Source organism: Typopeltis vanoorti, chromosome 10, assembly GCF_054136105.1.
Source record: "Typopeltis vanoorti isolate ZY-2024b chromosome 10, IOZ_Tvanoo_1.0, whole genome shotgun sequence".
Lineage (NCBI taxonomy): Eukaryota > Metazoa > Arthropoda > Arachnida > Uropygi > Thelyphonidae > Typopeltis > Typopeltis vanoorti.
The window spans coordinates 101,319,107-101,335,095 of NC_143558.1; the positions used below are offsets into that span (position 1 = coordinate 101,319,107).

The 15,989-nt window shown below is 37.1% G+C and overlaps 1 protein-coding gene across 1 annotated transcript in view; it reads left to right on the top strand.

The window, feature by feature from the left end:
* The window catches only part of Naa20A (N-alpha-acetyltransferase 20 A), a 115,190-nt gene extending 100,623 nt beyond the window's left edge, over positions 1-14,567 (top strand). Inside the window, exon 6 of the mRNA XM_090399172.1 lies at positions 13,984-14,567. Within this exon, the coding sequence (XP_090255298.1) occupies positions 13,984-14,069 (86 nt within the window). The 3' untranslated portion in view covers positions 14,070-14,567. The remainder of the gene's footprint in view (positions 1-13,983) is intronic.
* The last annotated feature ends 1,422 nt before the right edge of the window (positions 14,568-15,989 follow it).

Sequence of the window (15,989 nt, forward strand, 5' to 3'; positions counted from 1 at the left end):
TTCAAAAACAAACCAGACTAAAAGTATACAATAGATTAGCCTTACCAGTCCTAATGTATGGAAGTGAAATCTGGACAATAAAACAAAAAGACAAAGATTAATAACAGCTGAAATGAAGTTTATGAGAAAAACTGCAAAATATACTCTATTTGATCACAAAAGAAATGAAGAAATTATGAAAGAATTAAACCAGGAATCAGTAATAGAAAAAATTAAAAAATATATAAATATAAATGGATGGAATATGTTCAAAGAATGAAAACAAAAAGATTACAAAAACAAGCCTTCAAGTACAAGCCATTCGGAAAAAGAAAACCAGGACATCCTCTTAAAAGATTCAATGATGACTTCTAAGGCTGGAACCACTCTAGGCCTAAATCCTTGATATGCATGATGATGATGATGATATATGTCAGCAATTGATAAAGAATGGAAAATTTACCAGTTCAGTACTATGTCAACAAACATGCATGGATGAAATCTGAATTTTTTTTTAAGAACTGGCTTTTGAGTTGGTACAAAGTCTTAGGAGATCAGCACAAAAGTCGATCTTTTATGAGCAACCCAGTTTATGGCAAATAGTTGGTGAGGAATAACCAACAAGATTCAAAATTGTTTTGCTCTGTGGTTTTATGCATTCAATCACCGATATGCCAGATACAACTGATTGCAAAAATGACGTTCTTTAGAAGTGAATCACATTAGAAACTATGAAGAGTTTGCATCCATTGACAATAATCTTCAATACTATAATGAAAATGAAGATTTTGAGAATGAATTGTGGGGGAAATTGTTTAATCCCCCCCATTACTGGCCACGAAATTTTCTTTTTTGACCGCTTCTACTTTTAGCCTCTCAAAAATCAGCTTGGCTTAGCTACACATTGTCATTTGATCAACTGGACAATTTTTTACTCTCACTTGATTATCACTTTTTTTTTTTTTTTGACCGCTTCTACTTTTAGCCTCTCAAAAATCAGCTTGGCTTAGCTTACATATTGTCATTTGATTCAATGGACAATTTTTTTTTTTTTTACTCTCACTTGATTATCACAGGGGTGCTTAAGGGTCAAAGCTGTATAACTGAGAGGAGACCTCCACAACATAGCCTTTCAAGGAATGCGGAGAACCGACCAGGGCTTCTGACCTAATGTCCAATCCTCACCTTCTCGTGGTGCACCCTGTTGAGTATCTACTTTGATACTGAAGGAACGAGGATGGGCTGGCAATTTGGGATTTAGCCGACCAAATTGTATTCTTATTGGTTAAACCAAAATAAAAAATGATGGTACAACATGACAAAATTTCATGCCGGCTGGGGCGTCACCCGGTTAAACAAGGCCCTCGTTGTTTTCGACAGGGAACCAGGGCGAACAGCGAAAAGTCAGCTACTGGAACAAATCTGAAAACAAACCCTAACTCAACATCACCAGAGTTAAAGATCGGTACTATCAACGTAAGAAGCCTGAATGGCAAAGAAATGGAGCTAGCTGAGGAATTAGATAAGTACCAGATCGACATAATAGGGGTGACTGAAACAAAAAAGACCAAAACTGGTGAGATCTTTCTGAGCAATAAATACAAAATGTTATATTCAGGCAATGACAATCAAGGAAAAGAAGGAGTAGCCATAGTATTCAACACAAAATACGAGGCTAATCTTCTTGAATGGCAGTCAGTCTCAAGTAGAGTAATGTGGGCAAATATGAGAATGGGGAACTGGACAATGAGACTTATTTGTGCCTATGGATCCACATAAGGTTCTACTAAGGTAGAAGTGGAGGAATTTTTTGACGCTTTAGAAAAAGCAACTGACACAATGAAAAAGGAAAAGTTGGTCCTTGTTGGGGATCTAAATAGCAGAGTAGGAAATGATTGTGAGACATACAAAAATATTTTGGGAAAATTTGGAGAAAAGAGCAAAGCTAATAATAATGGCAAATATCTGTTGGATTTCTGCTCAGGACATGGATTGGTTATTACTAACACCATGTTCCAACATAAAAATGTGCACAAATTCACATGGAGAGAAGAAGCTAGGAATAAGAAAAGTCTCATCGACTATGTTATTGTTGATAGTGATGTTTTCTCCCTGGTGCAGGACACCAGAGTGTACAGAGGATTTGAAATTCGAAGTGATCACTATTTAGTCTTGAGCAGGATAAAATTGAATTTCATATTGAAAAGAATAACATGTAAGAAAGTTTTAAAGCGAATAAAAGTTGAGCAGCTCTCAGATGTGAACTGTAGACTAAAATACAGAAATATTATTGAAAAGAAAATGAAAGAGTTTGAGAACAGGAATCAAGCCTTGGAGATTCAGTGGCAAACTCTGAAGAAAACATTGATTGATTCTGCCAGAGAGGCATGTGGTGAGGTTGTGTGCAAGGATAAAAAAATCAGAACTCCTTGGTGGACACAGGAAGTTAAAGAGGTGGTGAAGGAAAAGAAGAAAGCATATCAAAAGTTATTGGCAAATACGTCAGCTTTTACTCTTACAGAATACAGAGACAAATGTAAGAAAGCTAAACAGTGTGTAAAACTAGCTAAACAAAAGTCATGGGAGGACTTTGGCAAGAATATAGAAAATAAATATCAAGAAGGTGGCAAAATATTCTGGAGGTTGTTGAAGAAGCTTAAGAATGGAGGAAAGAGTGCTGTAAAAGGAGTTAGAGATGATAAAGGTGACATGAAAACGGTAGAAAAAGATATCCTTGAAGTATGGAGTAATTATTTTGAAAAACTGCTAAATGAAACAAGCAGTGATGACAGCACAGTGATAAAAAAAACACTGACCAAGCATGCAGTCAGGAATACATATCCATACTTGAAGTAGAAAAAGCCATCAAAGGCTTCAAATGTGGAAAAGCAGCAGGAATAGATGATATTCGACCAAAAATGCTGAAGTATGGTGGTATAAAAGTCTTACAGTGGCTGAACTGCATAGTTCAGAATGCCTGGACAGAGGGACAAATTCCCGATGATTGGGGTAGAGCTCTCATAGTACCCATATATAAAAAGGGAAATAAAACTGAATGTGAGAATTACAAAGGTATTTCCCTACTGAGTGTTCCTGGCAAGATCTGTGCAAGTGTACTTGAGAAATGGTTGAGAAGAATTGTGGAAGAAAAGCTTGGTGAAGAACAAGCTGGATTCAGGCCCTAATTAGTCTTGATCAGATCTTCACTTTACGACAAATAGTCGAGAAAGCATGGGAATATAACAAAGATCTGTATTTAAGTTTTGTCGATTTGGAAAAGGCATATGACAAGGTGCCAAGAGAGAAGCTATTCAATACGCTGCAGTTATATGGTGTCAATGGGGTATTATATCAAGCAATACTTAGTCTTTATTTGAGTTGTAATTCAGCAGTTAGAATTGAAGGAAGTACAGGAAGCTGGTTTAATGTTAAATCTGGTGTGAGACAAGGATGTACATTATCCCCTCTGTTATTCATTATCTATATGGATCACATTATGAAGGAAAGTGGTATTAAACCTGATATCAAAATTGGAGATGTTAATGTCAGCTCTTTGCTTTATTCGGATGATGTTATACTTCTAAATAAATCCACTACAAGTCTGCAAGATTCTCTGATTAAATTCAATTGCTGTTGTAATAGATATGGTATGAAGGTCAGCAATAAAAAGATAAAGACAATGAAAATAGGCAGAATCATTGAAAATGTCAACTGTGTTGTGAATGGAGAACCTGTGGAACAAGTAAAACATTTCAGCTACTTAGGCACGATTTTTACTGAAGATGGTAAATTAAATATAGAAATAGACAACAGAATCAGCAAAGCTGGTATGGTGGGAAGTCTATTGAATAAATTCATATGGAATAAGAGAGAAATTAGTCAAAACACTGAATTAGCTGTATACAAGACAGTGTTCAAACTAGTTTTAACTTATGGATCTGAGAGCTGGGTCAGAAGTAAAACACTTGACCAAAGACTAAAGACCACAGATATGAGAGTCCTGAGAAAGATTAGAGGCGTGAACAGATGGCGTGAATGGCAATATCATATTAAAAATGAGGATATTAGGAAAGAACTTGACATTGTCAGCATTCAGGAATGCGTTAGCAGAGCTAATCTCAGGTGGTATGGTCACTTAAATAGAATGGGAGAGGAAAGATTAGCAAAACAAGTGTTCTCTACCAGGTTGGCAGGAAAACGACCCAGAGGAAGACCAAGATATAGGTGGATTGATACAGTACAAAGTGCCTTAGACGATAGAAATATAAGATCTGATAATGTTGGAGTCTTGACAAGTAACAGACTGATTTGGAGGAAAATTGTAGATAGGAAGTTAAGTAATGATGTAATTTTTTCATGTAGTACTGTCATATCCTGTACACCCCTTGAGGGTACATGGCAGGAATTTGATGATGATGATTATCACATCATAATTTAAGCATCGTTTCCATCTCACCAGTAATCCCATGATGTTTATGAATTATGCTTGAATTCAATGATTGGGCATTTTTCACAGCAGTGAGAATTCTTTCTTTATCTTTTATGATTGTTCTTACTGTAGATTCCTGTAGATCGAACTTCTTTGCTAGCTCACAAATTTTCATTCCGCCTTCAAAATCCTTAATAATGTTGAGTTTTGTTTCCAAAGTCAATGCTTTTCTTGCTAGCTGTGGAAGAATTGGACTTGCTTCTTTTGGACGACATTATTATTTTTTATGTGATAAAATTTTTATCAAGAACATAACATTAAACAATCGCAAGGTTTGTAGACTATAAAACTCGTGTATGAATGGAGACCGTGCAAAACACGTCAGTGCTTGTTCACAGCATATGCGACACTGGCGAATGTAGCTGGCACCGGAAAGATATGACTAGTGGTGAAGTGGGATGGGAATATGTACATATAAGAAACCGCATAACTCCGGATTCACGTGAGTCGGGGTATTACTGTATATCATTTATAGCTTTGAGCACATAAAAACCACATGTATAACATGCATATAGCAGCACATCATCTTTGAAATATCCTCCTTTTGTCTTCACACACTCCGATGTCTGAGGCCACATATTGATGGTGGCACACATAACATCCAATGGAAACGCTGCCACTGCTCACTCCAAATCCACCTTCTGACGGGCGATGGGGGAGGTGTTCGTATCTTGCAGGCTACTCTCAAGCTCCTACCACAATTTTAAGTCTAGGAGATACAGATCAGGACTCCAGATGGTGGGATAAGTGGTCAGGCATATTTGACTCCAGCCACTGTTGTGTGGTCCTTGCCTTGTGTGCAGGGGCGGTCTTGTGAAGATCTACTGCCTATTGTGAAACAAAATGTTGTTCAGGGGCTACACCACAGGTTCTAACACCGTGTCTTGATTCACTTTGGTGCAGAATTTGACCTCTTTCTTGCAGAAATGCAACTTGGATCCCCATGAAAACACCTCCATAGCACAATTGTAAGAACAGTGGTATGTTGTGCCCTTTGATTAGAAAAGGCCTAAGTTCGATTCTTGTCAGACGAGAGGAATCTTTATATGGTTTTTTTCAAATGAAGGTGAGTTAGCTGATCTCATATGCTCATATGGAGGTAGCAGGGTTTTTTCTCCTGGCAACTTAGGTTATTTTATCTCGCATACAGACTAATCAGTCTTGAGGACACATGCAATTTACAGACAAAAAAAAAATACTAGTAGTGGTGGTGGGCAGTAGACGGTATAGGTGGTGATGATGTCATTATGGCGGTTTGCCATAGTTAGTTGATAACTGGTGAAGATGGAGAGTTATAGAGTAGGTGCCCTTCCTCAATGATTCTTTTGACTCCTTTGAGTTGTCAAAAGAAGCCAAACCATCACTGACACTGTATGGTGACCTTTAAATTCTGAATGCTAATAACATTCCATGTTCTCACAGTTACAGCAGAGGCATGCCTTCACAGCCCTCACAAACTGTTGCATGATCGACCCGCTCTTTAGTGGCCAGATACATCTTCTCTATCATTATAATGGTTTATAGTCCAATTACAAACCTTCTACCAATTCAGAATGTTTTTTAGCATTTTGAAAATAAAAGTTAACTGCATTCCAACCTTGTGAAGTGCTATTACCACTACATGGTTCTCTTCACTGTACGTAAACCCATACAGCTAGATAACGCTCTCTCTCTCTCTACTGATAAACATGCAAAGGTTGGTTGTGTACAGTGCTTAATGGAACTGGCTCGTGCAATTCTCTTGGCAGTATGGAGGTGTGTGAAACTTGTAACAGTTTTTATGGCAAGACTGCTGGTGTCACTTTGCAAATGTTATTTTTTCAATCAGTTATTTTTTTACTATTGGAGTAACTGGAAGATTATTGTAAAAACGATATTTGCATACAAATTCAGAACTTTACATGGTTTATTATCAACAACTCATTTGTTGTATTTCTATATATATCATCATTATTATTAAGAGAGACCTCAATGTGTCCCTGACTCTAGAGAGACAGGGACACATTGAGGAAGGCCACCTACTACATGCATACTTATTTATCATACTTATTCTTGAATTCATTCACACTGCTTGCACTTATAACATCCAATGGCAATCCATTTCAATCATGCACCATCCTATGGGAGAAAAATCTAGCCCTTACCTCCCTTCTTAGCTTCCAAGGATGCTCTCTTGTCCTTTCCCCACTCTCCATAAATTGAAATCCTGTATGACCCTTTCAGAAGTTTGTAAGTCTCAATCATACAACCCCTCTTTCTCCTGTTTGCTAGCATCTGCAGTCTACAAATTCTCAATTTTTCTTCATAATCAGTATTCCACATTCCTGATATTTTTAATACTCTCCTTTTCACTCTCTCCACTATATCAGAATCACAACAGAAACCAGGAGACCAGACCTGCGCACAGTAGTCCTAACGAAGTCTTATCAAAGCCTTGTAAAGTGGTAAAATGACGTTATTATCTTTACATGCAAACATTTGTTTCAGCATTGCAATTATCTTTTGAATTGTATTTGCAATCTTTGTTACATGTCATGAACTTCAACTTCCTATCTACTAACACACCAAGATCCCTAGTCTCATTTCTTCTAGCATAATCCCACCAATATAATACAACATTGGATATCTAATCATGCCAGAATGAATGACTGCATTTACTGACATTAACCCGACATCCATTTTCCCATGCCCACAATTCCAGCTTATTCAAATTATTCTGCAAGTAATGCATATCAGCAGCATTCCTAATTATCCTACCTATCTTTGTATCAGCAAATAGCTGTATGTTCTTGTCACATCCTTCCCAATATCATTAATGTACAGATTGAATAGCAGTGAACCAAACACTGATTCTTGTGGTACACCACTGGTTACCCTAAATCTTGCAGACTCATCCTCTGTATACCACTTTTTGATATCTGTCAGTCAGCCATCCTCTTATGCACACTAATATTCTATAATCCAAACCCATATTCTCCAGTTTATGCAGCAGTCTACCATACTGTATTCTGTCAAGAGCCTTAACAAAATACCAAAGTATCATGCTGTATCCATTCCCCTTGTCTAGTTCAATGGTAACATTGTTATAGAATGTGAGCAAGTTGCTAAAACATGACCTTCCCTTAGTAAACCCATGTTGCTCATTGCATGCAAAGTAGAGAGTCACTGTAAATCCATTTCTGAATGCAAGCCCTAACCAATTTTTCCAAAATCTTCACCGCTACTCCTGAGATACTAATTGGTCGATAGTTGGATGCATTGGTCTCCTTGTGCAATGGAATTACCATACATTCTTTCCATTACTGCAGCATCTTCCCTGTTCTGAGACTCATATTAAACAGCCTGGTCAAAGGAATAGCCAGTTCAGCTAAACACTTTTAGCACATGTGTTGATATCCCATCAGTCCCTATTACTGAATTCTTATTCACTTCGTGCAACAGATCTAATACCTTGTCTCGCACACCTGAGTTTCTTTATCCAGCGAAGAGGTAGCAGTGAGCTCATTGTTACATACACCAGGTTTATTTATTTATTCGTATGGCATGAATATCAAAACATGCAGTACAATACACTTTAATAACATATTAAATTAAAAGTCAAAAGTCATTTTAAAAACCAATAAAATTAAAAGGTTACATCCATATTGGTCAGAGAGTTCATTGCTTCGGGTGAAGCACTTAAAAAGTCCAATTTGTCTCCTGAATATGCTCTGAGATAACACTGAGTTGCAATATGGTTCACAGTTTGTCTCTGAGCTCCACAATCACAATGCGGGGATGGTCGTTTACCCCATTTAAAAAGCATGTCCGCACATACACCATGACCAGGATTTTCTTGGGAGGTGTGAGCAAGCATCAAAACTTTCTTGTAATTCATTGAGAGAAAATTTTGTGATGTCATCTGTATGGCTCTCTCACTGTTCTTGCCACTTTTGCTTCAAGTCAAAGTTAGAATGTAGTAGTAGTTGGGCTAATTGTAGTGGTGGATGTCTTGCTCTCAATCGTAGTACACTTAAGTCTGGGAGATCTAAATGTATTGGTAGGGCTGTATTCTCCAAGATTTTCTTATACTCCTGTAAGAGAGGCTTAGTCCTGTGCAGATTCGGTGGAACAATGTTACTAAGAGCTGGAAGCCAGTGTGTGGGCGTTGATTTAATTGTGCCAGAAATCAGTCTCATTGTATTATTTAGTTGGCTATCAACAAGTTTAACATGTGTGCTATTTAGCCACACTGGTGAGCAATATTCGGCAACAGAAAAAACTAGACCAAGAGCAGTAATCCGCAGATTATCGGCTGTTGCTCCCCATGTCGTGCCTATTAGTTTTTGTATTATGTTGTTACGGGTTCTTAACTTAGCAGAAACGTTTGTTAGTTGCTTGTAAGAGAGCCTGCAGTCCAGGGTAACGCTCAAGTACTTTGGAAACTTATTGTGTCATAGTAAACATCCTTCAAAGAAGATATGTAAAGTGACATCTGCCATGTGATGGATTGAGCTGGAGCCTCCATTTTTTATAATATTCACCTATAGTTTTCAGATCTTTTGTAAGTACGTCTTCAGCCTGACTCATGTTTTTGTGGCGAATGGCAATTACAGTGTCATCAGCATAACAGAACTTGCGTGAGATGGTAGCAGGCAAGCCATATGTGTATAGGTTATAAAGTAAGGGTGCCAATACTGACCCTTGTGGAAGACCATTATTAAGTTTTCGTTGTTGGGACATTTTATTTCCTAATATAACTTGAAAGAAACGTTCAGTGAACATGGAGGAAATTAAGTGTGCAGTCCGTTCACATGGGACAATGCTAAGAAATTTGTATATAAGACCTTGACGCCATACTGTATCATAGGCTGCTGTTAGGTCCAAGAAGACAGCTGATGTTTTTTCTTGCTTCTGAAATCCAGCTTCTATGTATGATGTTAAAGTGAGCACTTGATCACAGCAACTACGTTTTTCTCTAAAACCAGCTTGTTCAGTCAGGACATGCTGCATAATTGGTGTGGACAATCCGTTGTACAGAAGGCGCTCTAACATTTTATAGGTGCAACTCAATAAAGCAATAGATCTGTAACTTTTTGCTTCCTGGGGTAGTTTTCCAGGTTTAAGAATAGCAACTATTTTTGACTTCTTAAACTGGCTAGGTAGTCGGCCAGTCAATAATATATCAGAAAAGAATTCACAGAGCCATTTTATAGTATTTGGCCTGCTATTAATCAGAAATTCAGGATGGACACCGTCGAAGCCTGGGGCCTTGTCTGCTTTGATATCTTTTACTTCATCTATAGTGAAGATTGAGGCATATTGTGAGAAAGCAGGGGCATTTATTTTTAAAGCTCTAAGTTCTTTCTTAACTTTCTTGGTATGTTCACAGTCCCTAGGTGCTCTTAACATATTAACGATTTGGTTAGCTATTTTCTCAGGGGAGATGATTGTGCTTTTTCTTTTAGGTAGATTAGTTGCGGATAGTTGTTGGAGAAGATTCCAAGCTTTTCTACTTGATCGTTTGAAGTCAAGGTTTTCAACCTTATCAATCCATTTTGTTTTTCGAGATGAGTTCAGGCTATGTAGTAATTCATCTGCTATTTCAGGATCTTCACTTTTCAGAAACTCTCTGTAGAGATGTTCACTCTCTTCATTCCATCCAGGGACATAATCTTTCCTGTAACCTCTAGGGATATATTTTTTCGCAGTTGATATGATTGCTCCTACAAATCTCTTGTACTCTGCAACTCTAGTAGGTATCCACCGAACACATTTATCCAATTCATTCGCAAAATTTCTCCAATTTGCTTTTTTAAAATTTCAACGCGGTCGTGGAAAGGATCTTGCTATAGGTAGTGTCATACCAATTTTCAGTAACACCGGTCAGTGTCGACTGTGTGGGAAGTTAGAAAGTACATATCGTTTTGCTGGTAATGTTTGCCCTTCTGTGTTTATTGAAACAGAACATAAGTCTGGATTAGACTCTGTTTGCCATGCTGATGATCTAAAGGTGTTTCTCTCTTTGGCATCAAATACAAGGTGTATATTATTTATTTCTGCCCATTGAACGAGGGTAGTCCTGCAGTCGTTGTTATCACAGTACTTCCATTCTTCATGATGGCTATTAAAATCACTAATCCATACTGTTGGATGTTGATAAGTAGGTATCACATCTATAGACCATGATGTTAAAGGAGGTTTATAGACATTGACTATCGTTATGTTGTAAATTTTCACACTCACAAGATGGGTAGCGTTATCACATCTCGTTGTCAGGATAGAAGCATTTTCTATATCATCCTTGATATATGTTGCAATGCCATAATTCCGGTGATATGTAGCACCAATCAGAGTGTAACCAGTTATTTTTCCTCTTCTATTAAGGTCGTCTTCAGCATGTGTTTCTTGAAGAAGCACAACGTCAATGTTATTTTCTTGTAGTATTTTGCAGAGATAGTCACATTTTGCTCTGTTAATTCCCTCAATATTCAGTTGACACATCTTAAGGCTAAATCCCAGTTTTTTGTCAGCATCATCAATAAAATTAGAAAAATCAGTATTGTTTGACTGCATGCCTTAGCCAGGAGAACTAATTGTTAGACTGGCTGCCAAATCGCTCTAGCTCAATTAGCGTTACCCAGGGTGCACCACGAGGAGGCGAGCTAGATTACACCCCTACACCAGGTTGATAGCTTTTAATAAAATAGGCACTCATTAGTTGAACAACCTTTTCTGCATCTGTTACCTTCATGCCATCTGCATTTAGAAGAGTATTCTTTCATATTCATTCTTTCTTCTTGCAGCATATTGATAGAATTCTTGTGGGTTGCCTTTAGCATGCGTAGCCAGTTTCTTTTCGTACTCAGACTTTGCTTTCCATACAACAGTTGTGACAATTCTAGTCTGCTGCTAATAATTTTCATAACAGGCATCATCCTTATGTATACAGTATTCCTTCCACATCATCCTTTTCTTACATATCCCTTGCTTAATAAGATTACACATTCATTTGACTCCTACCTTATTTATTCTTTGAACTCTTGGGACATTCTGATATTGCATCATTTAAGTATTGTTTAAATGCTACCCATGCATTGTCGATATTCTCCCCATCCGGTAACTAATGCCATTCCATTGAACTCAATGTACTGCTTTGTAATTCAAACGGAAACGCCCTCTGACACTATAATCAAATCTAACACTCCTTGACTTCGAGTTCCTTCTGTCACATGCTGCTTGAGGAAGTTGTACCACAACAGCTCGATAAATTCATTTCCATTCTTCTCATGAGATTCTACTGCTACCCAATCAACATTTTGATAATTAAAGTCTCCTGTTATGATTACTCTTTTCACACTCATCTTCTCTATATTGTGATGCATTTCTTCATCACTAGCAACCAATCCACCAGGTCTGTAACAACACCCCACTATGTAATTGATCTTGTTAGATTCCATCTCATACCAGATGGCTTCCAACTCACTGCCACATGAAATACTGTTAGTAGTAGTACTACACTCATAGGTCTCAACTCTAACTGGATTTAAGTCATCCAATATCATTAACAGCATGACCCCTCCTCTCCTATCCTTCTTAAGAATACTGTACCCTTTATACTCAATACCAGTTAATATGTCTGATTCTGATAGCCAGGTCTGACTAAGACAACAAACTCTACCCCTTTGTTTCTGATAATTCCTAGCATTCGTGTACAGACATAATAATCTACCTGCATGTTCTTTTGTATACTTGTCTGCATGACACGGTTGACAACTTGCAGATCTTTATTTCTTCTCTAGTGCCTTATACGTATAGACATTTGATGGGTACGAACCATACAAAAACAAAGTCGAATCATTCTCTCCTCGTTGACATTTCCATGACAACACCCATTCCTGCCATTAACACAGTTATGTAATTATATAACATTATTGCTCTTACACTCAGATTCTCACTTTTTCTTCCTTTATAAATTTAGTTTTCCCCTGACTCTGTGTTAGGTCTCATACCAGTTATTAGTCGTGTTCCAAACGCATTCAGGTGTTGGCCTCTTATACAAATCCAATCTTCCCTCAAATTCACTCCACACACCCAAAAACTCGCATCCTCCTCCTAAACAGCCTATGCATCAAATGGTTTGCCATCATAGCCCTTCTTCTTAATTCATTTTTATCATATTGAGGTAATATACTTACTTTCTCACTCTTCACTCTCGCCTCTTCCAACAATCCTTTCATGTCCTCTCTGATACTGAACTTATCGCTAGTCAAGTTGTTAGTACCTACTAAAATTACAATCTCATTTACTTTTCTTTTCTGTTTCTGAATTGCTTCCTTTATATTCTTAATTTTCACTCTGGGAAAACTCAAAGTTATAACTCTCTCATCAGTAGCATGTTTTATTATAGTCACCATACCAAATAACATCCTTTTTTATACAAATAACGTCACTTACCTGTTTCTGTGCTTTGTTTCTTATTTTGTTGCTTAATTTTCTTTTCCTCCCTATGTTCATTTAAACGTCTCTCGACTTTTTGTAATTCCACATCGTCTTTCTGATGATCTGATTTAATTTTGCTATTTTGAAGGTTAATTCATTTTCAATAACCTTCTCCACATCTCCAATAACCTCGTTAGTGGGGGCTAGCCTTCTTGTTCCCAACTGTGCTGCTCTTCTTAGCATTACATTTCTTGTGTGTTTTTGGCAGAAAGGAACTTGACCATATTAGCATTCAAGTATGTGCCAGCAGAGCTAATCTAAGGTGGTACGGCCACTCAAATAGAATAGGTGAGAAAGATTAGCAAAACAAATGTTTGATGCCAAGATGGCAGTCAACAGAAATCGAGGTCTAGGTGGATTGATTTACTCAGAAGCACCTTACAAGTAATAGACTGATTTGGAGGAAAATTGTTGATAGGAGATTAATAATAATGTAAACTTAATCATGTAGTGCTGCCTTAGCAACCTGAAAACCCCTTGCGGTACATATCAGCAGATTTATGATGACAAAGAAGTAATTTATCTGCATGTTTAGTGTTGAATGCTATAACCACTCTCTTCCATTTCAGTTATGACTGTTATCCACATATATATAACAGATAATGATTCTTATTTAACAAAATCACATCTGTTTGCCTTCATCTCAGTTATGCCAGTTATGCTAGCATCTTGGTACTGTAATTCTTCAACCAGTTCTTCTTTTTGATACTTATGTTGTGTGCCTATCTCCATTTCTGATGATATGGAGTTTGAGATAAAATTTCTTTTAATAGAAATGTATTAGGCATGCTTTAGTTAAACACGGTGGCTCTTACTGAAAGATTCTGACCAATTCCATACGCCTGGATGCTATGCTGTTCTGTGCTAAAGGAAATTTGATGTAGACTATCCATCATAATAACCATACAAAGTTTACCTTTGCTAATGTGATGTTGAAAAGAGAAAACCACTTGTTGATTTTCACCAGAGCAGCTACTGTTTTGATGTTATAAGTATTCAGTTCTAATCACACATACTTTTGATGTTTCTTTCAGATATGCGCAAGGCCCTCTCACGTGATGTAGCTAAAAAGTCAGTCATTCCTCTGTCATATCCTGTACGACCAGAAGATATTGAATAACCATCAGTGTTGAATCTGTTAGTTGAGGGGAATGTTTCTATGTGGTATAATGGCCTAGTGGTGCATATAGTTTTCTACAAGTCTTATTTTAAAGATGGCTTAATAACCTTGTTGGCTGCTGAATGTATGTTTATTGTATATCGAACTTTTAAAATTTTAAGAGAATTACTTTCATAGTATTTTTAAGCAGCTGCTTTAAAAAATATTTGCCTCATGTTGAATTAAAACTAATACTGCATTTGTGTATTTAAGAAGCATCTTTAGTTAGCATCCACCATCAAACTGCTCATTTTCTCACAAAGTGAAGCATTCAGAACATTTCATTGCAATACATTACACATTTTTGATAAACTAATACAGATTTGTAGATTTTGTATTATATCTTGTCAAGTTAATGCATCAGTAATTTATTAAATACAGGTGTTTTTGCTGTATTGAAATTGCTTTTCATTCCTTTGGACTGTTACAAAATGTTTTTAATAAAGCATCTAATCTGAAGCTGAGTATTTTTGAAACAACCTGCTCAGTCAATTATTTCACAACACATGCAACTAAGTTTTTATTTTTTTTTAATTATGAATGGATATGCACTGAACTGAACTAAACTAAAATGTGAATAGGCAGGGATTAGAATAACACAAAGCATTAGTGATTGAAGTTGTGTAGCTTGCATTCCAATTCAATAAGCTATGCAGTGCTCAGACATTCCAAGCTTTTTAAAGTCATCTACAACCAGCGCTTTAAAACACTGATCTCCATACATCATGCAAATGGGCTGAGGATAACGTGGTCACCTTGAATGCAGTTTTGTCATCTATTTCATAAAAGGGACCTCAAGTTCACATTCCCTTATCTTCAGTAATACACAAATCACCAAACAGGATCGGATCTTTCTCCTTGGGCTGACCTATACCTCCAGCCTCTTCTGGCATGAACATACTTCTTTCTTGGCATCTTTAGTTTATAGTATAACCAAGTGGAAAAACTTTCAACATCTATCTCTAATTCATGGTATTTTAATAATGAGGTATGATACTTTTTTGGCTACTTGTATATGGAAATATGACTTCTGCATTACTTCAACCTTGATATCACTTCTGGGTCTGGCTGCCACTGATGAGACCTCAGTAAAGAACGAAACTGGTCTGGGTAGTGAACCTTCCCATGCATAGCATTATATATGGCCATAAAGATGTTTTGCATTATGGGATACTAAGACAAGTGATGTGAGGTCATTCTATATATGAGCTGCCCAGTCATGAATGTACTTCACGTGCAAACTTTGTTTGCTTACATTTAGAAAAAGATTTAAACCAAGAATATAATTTCTTGGCATCTTTAATTTATGGCATGAACATACTACACATCAATAGCTTCCTCCACCTCTAAGAAAACAAAAAAGCACTCTCCTCTGTTAAACATTTTTTTGGCACCCACACACCTAGCTACTTCCTCTATACAAATCCCAAATCATTCCAACCCTGGAATACTGTTCACATGTTAGGGTAGTTTACCTAAAATATCCTTAAAAATTCCCAATGCTGTCCATTGGCTTATGGATGATCCTTCCCTCAGTGATGCACTGTTTCATTTTTGTCTCTCTTCTAAACCAAGAATATAATTTCTTGGCATCTTTAATTTATGGCATGAACATACTACACATCAATAGCTTCCTCCACCTCTAAGAAAACAAAAAAGCACTCTCCTCTGTTAAACATTTTTTTGGCACCCACACACCTAGCTACTTCCTCTATACAAATCCCAAATCATTCCAACCCTGGAATACTGTTCACATGTTAGGGTAGTTTACCTAAAATATCCTTAAAAATTCCCAATGCTGTCCATTGGCTTATGGATGATCCTTCCCTCAGTGATGCACTGTTTCATTTTTGTCTCTCTTCTATAAAGATTCACATGGTC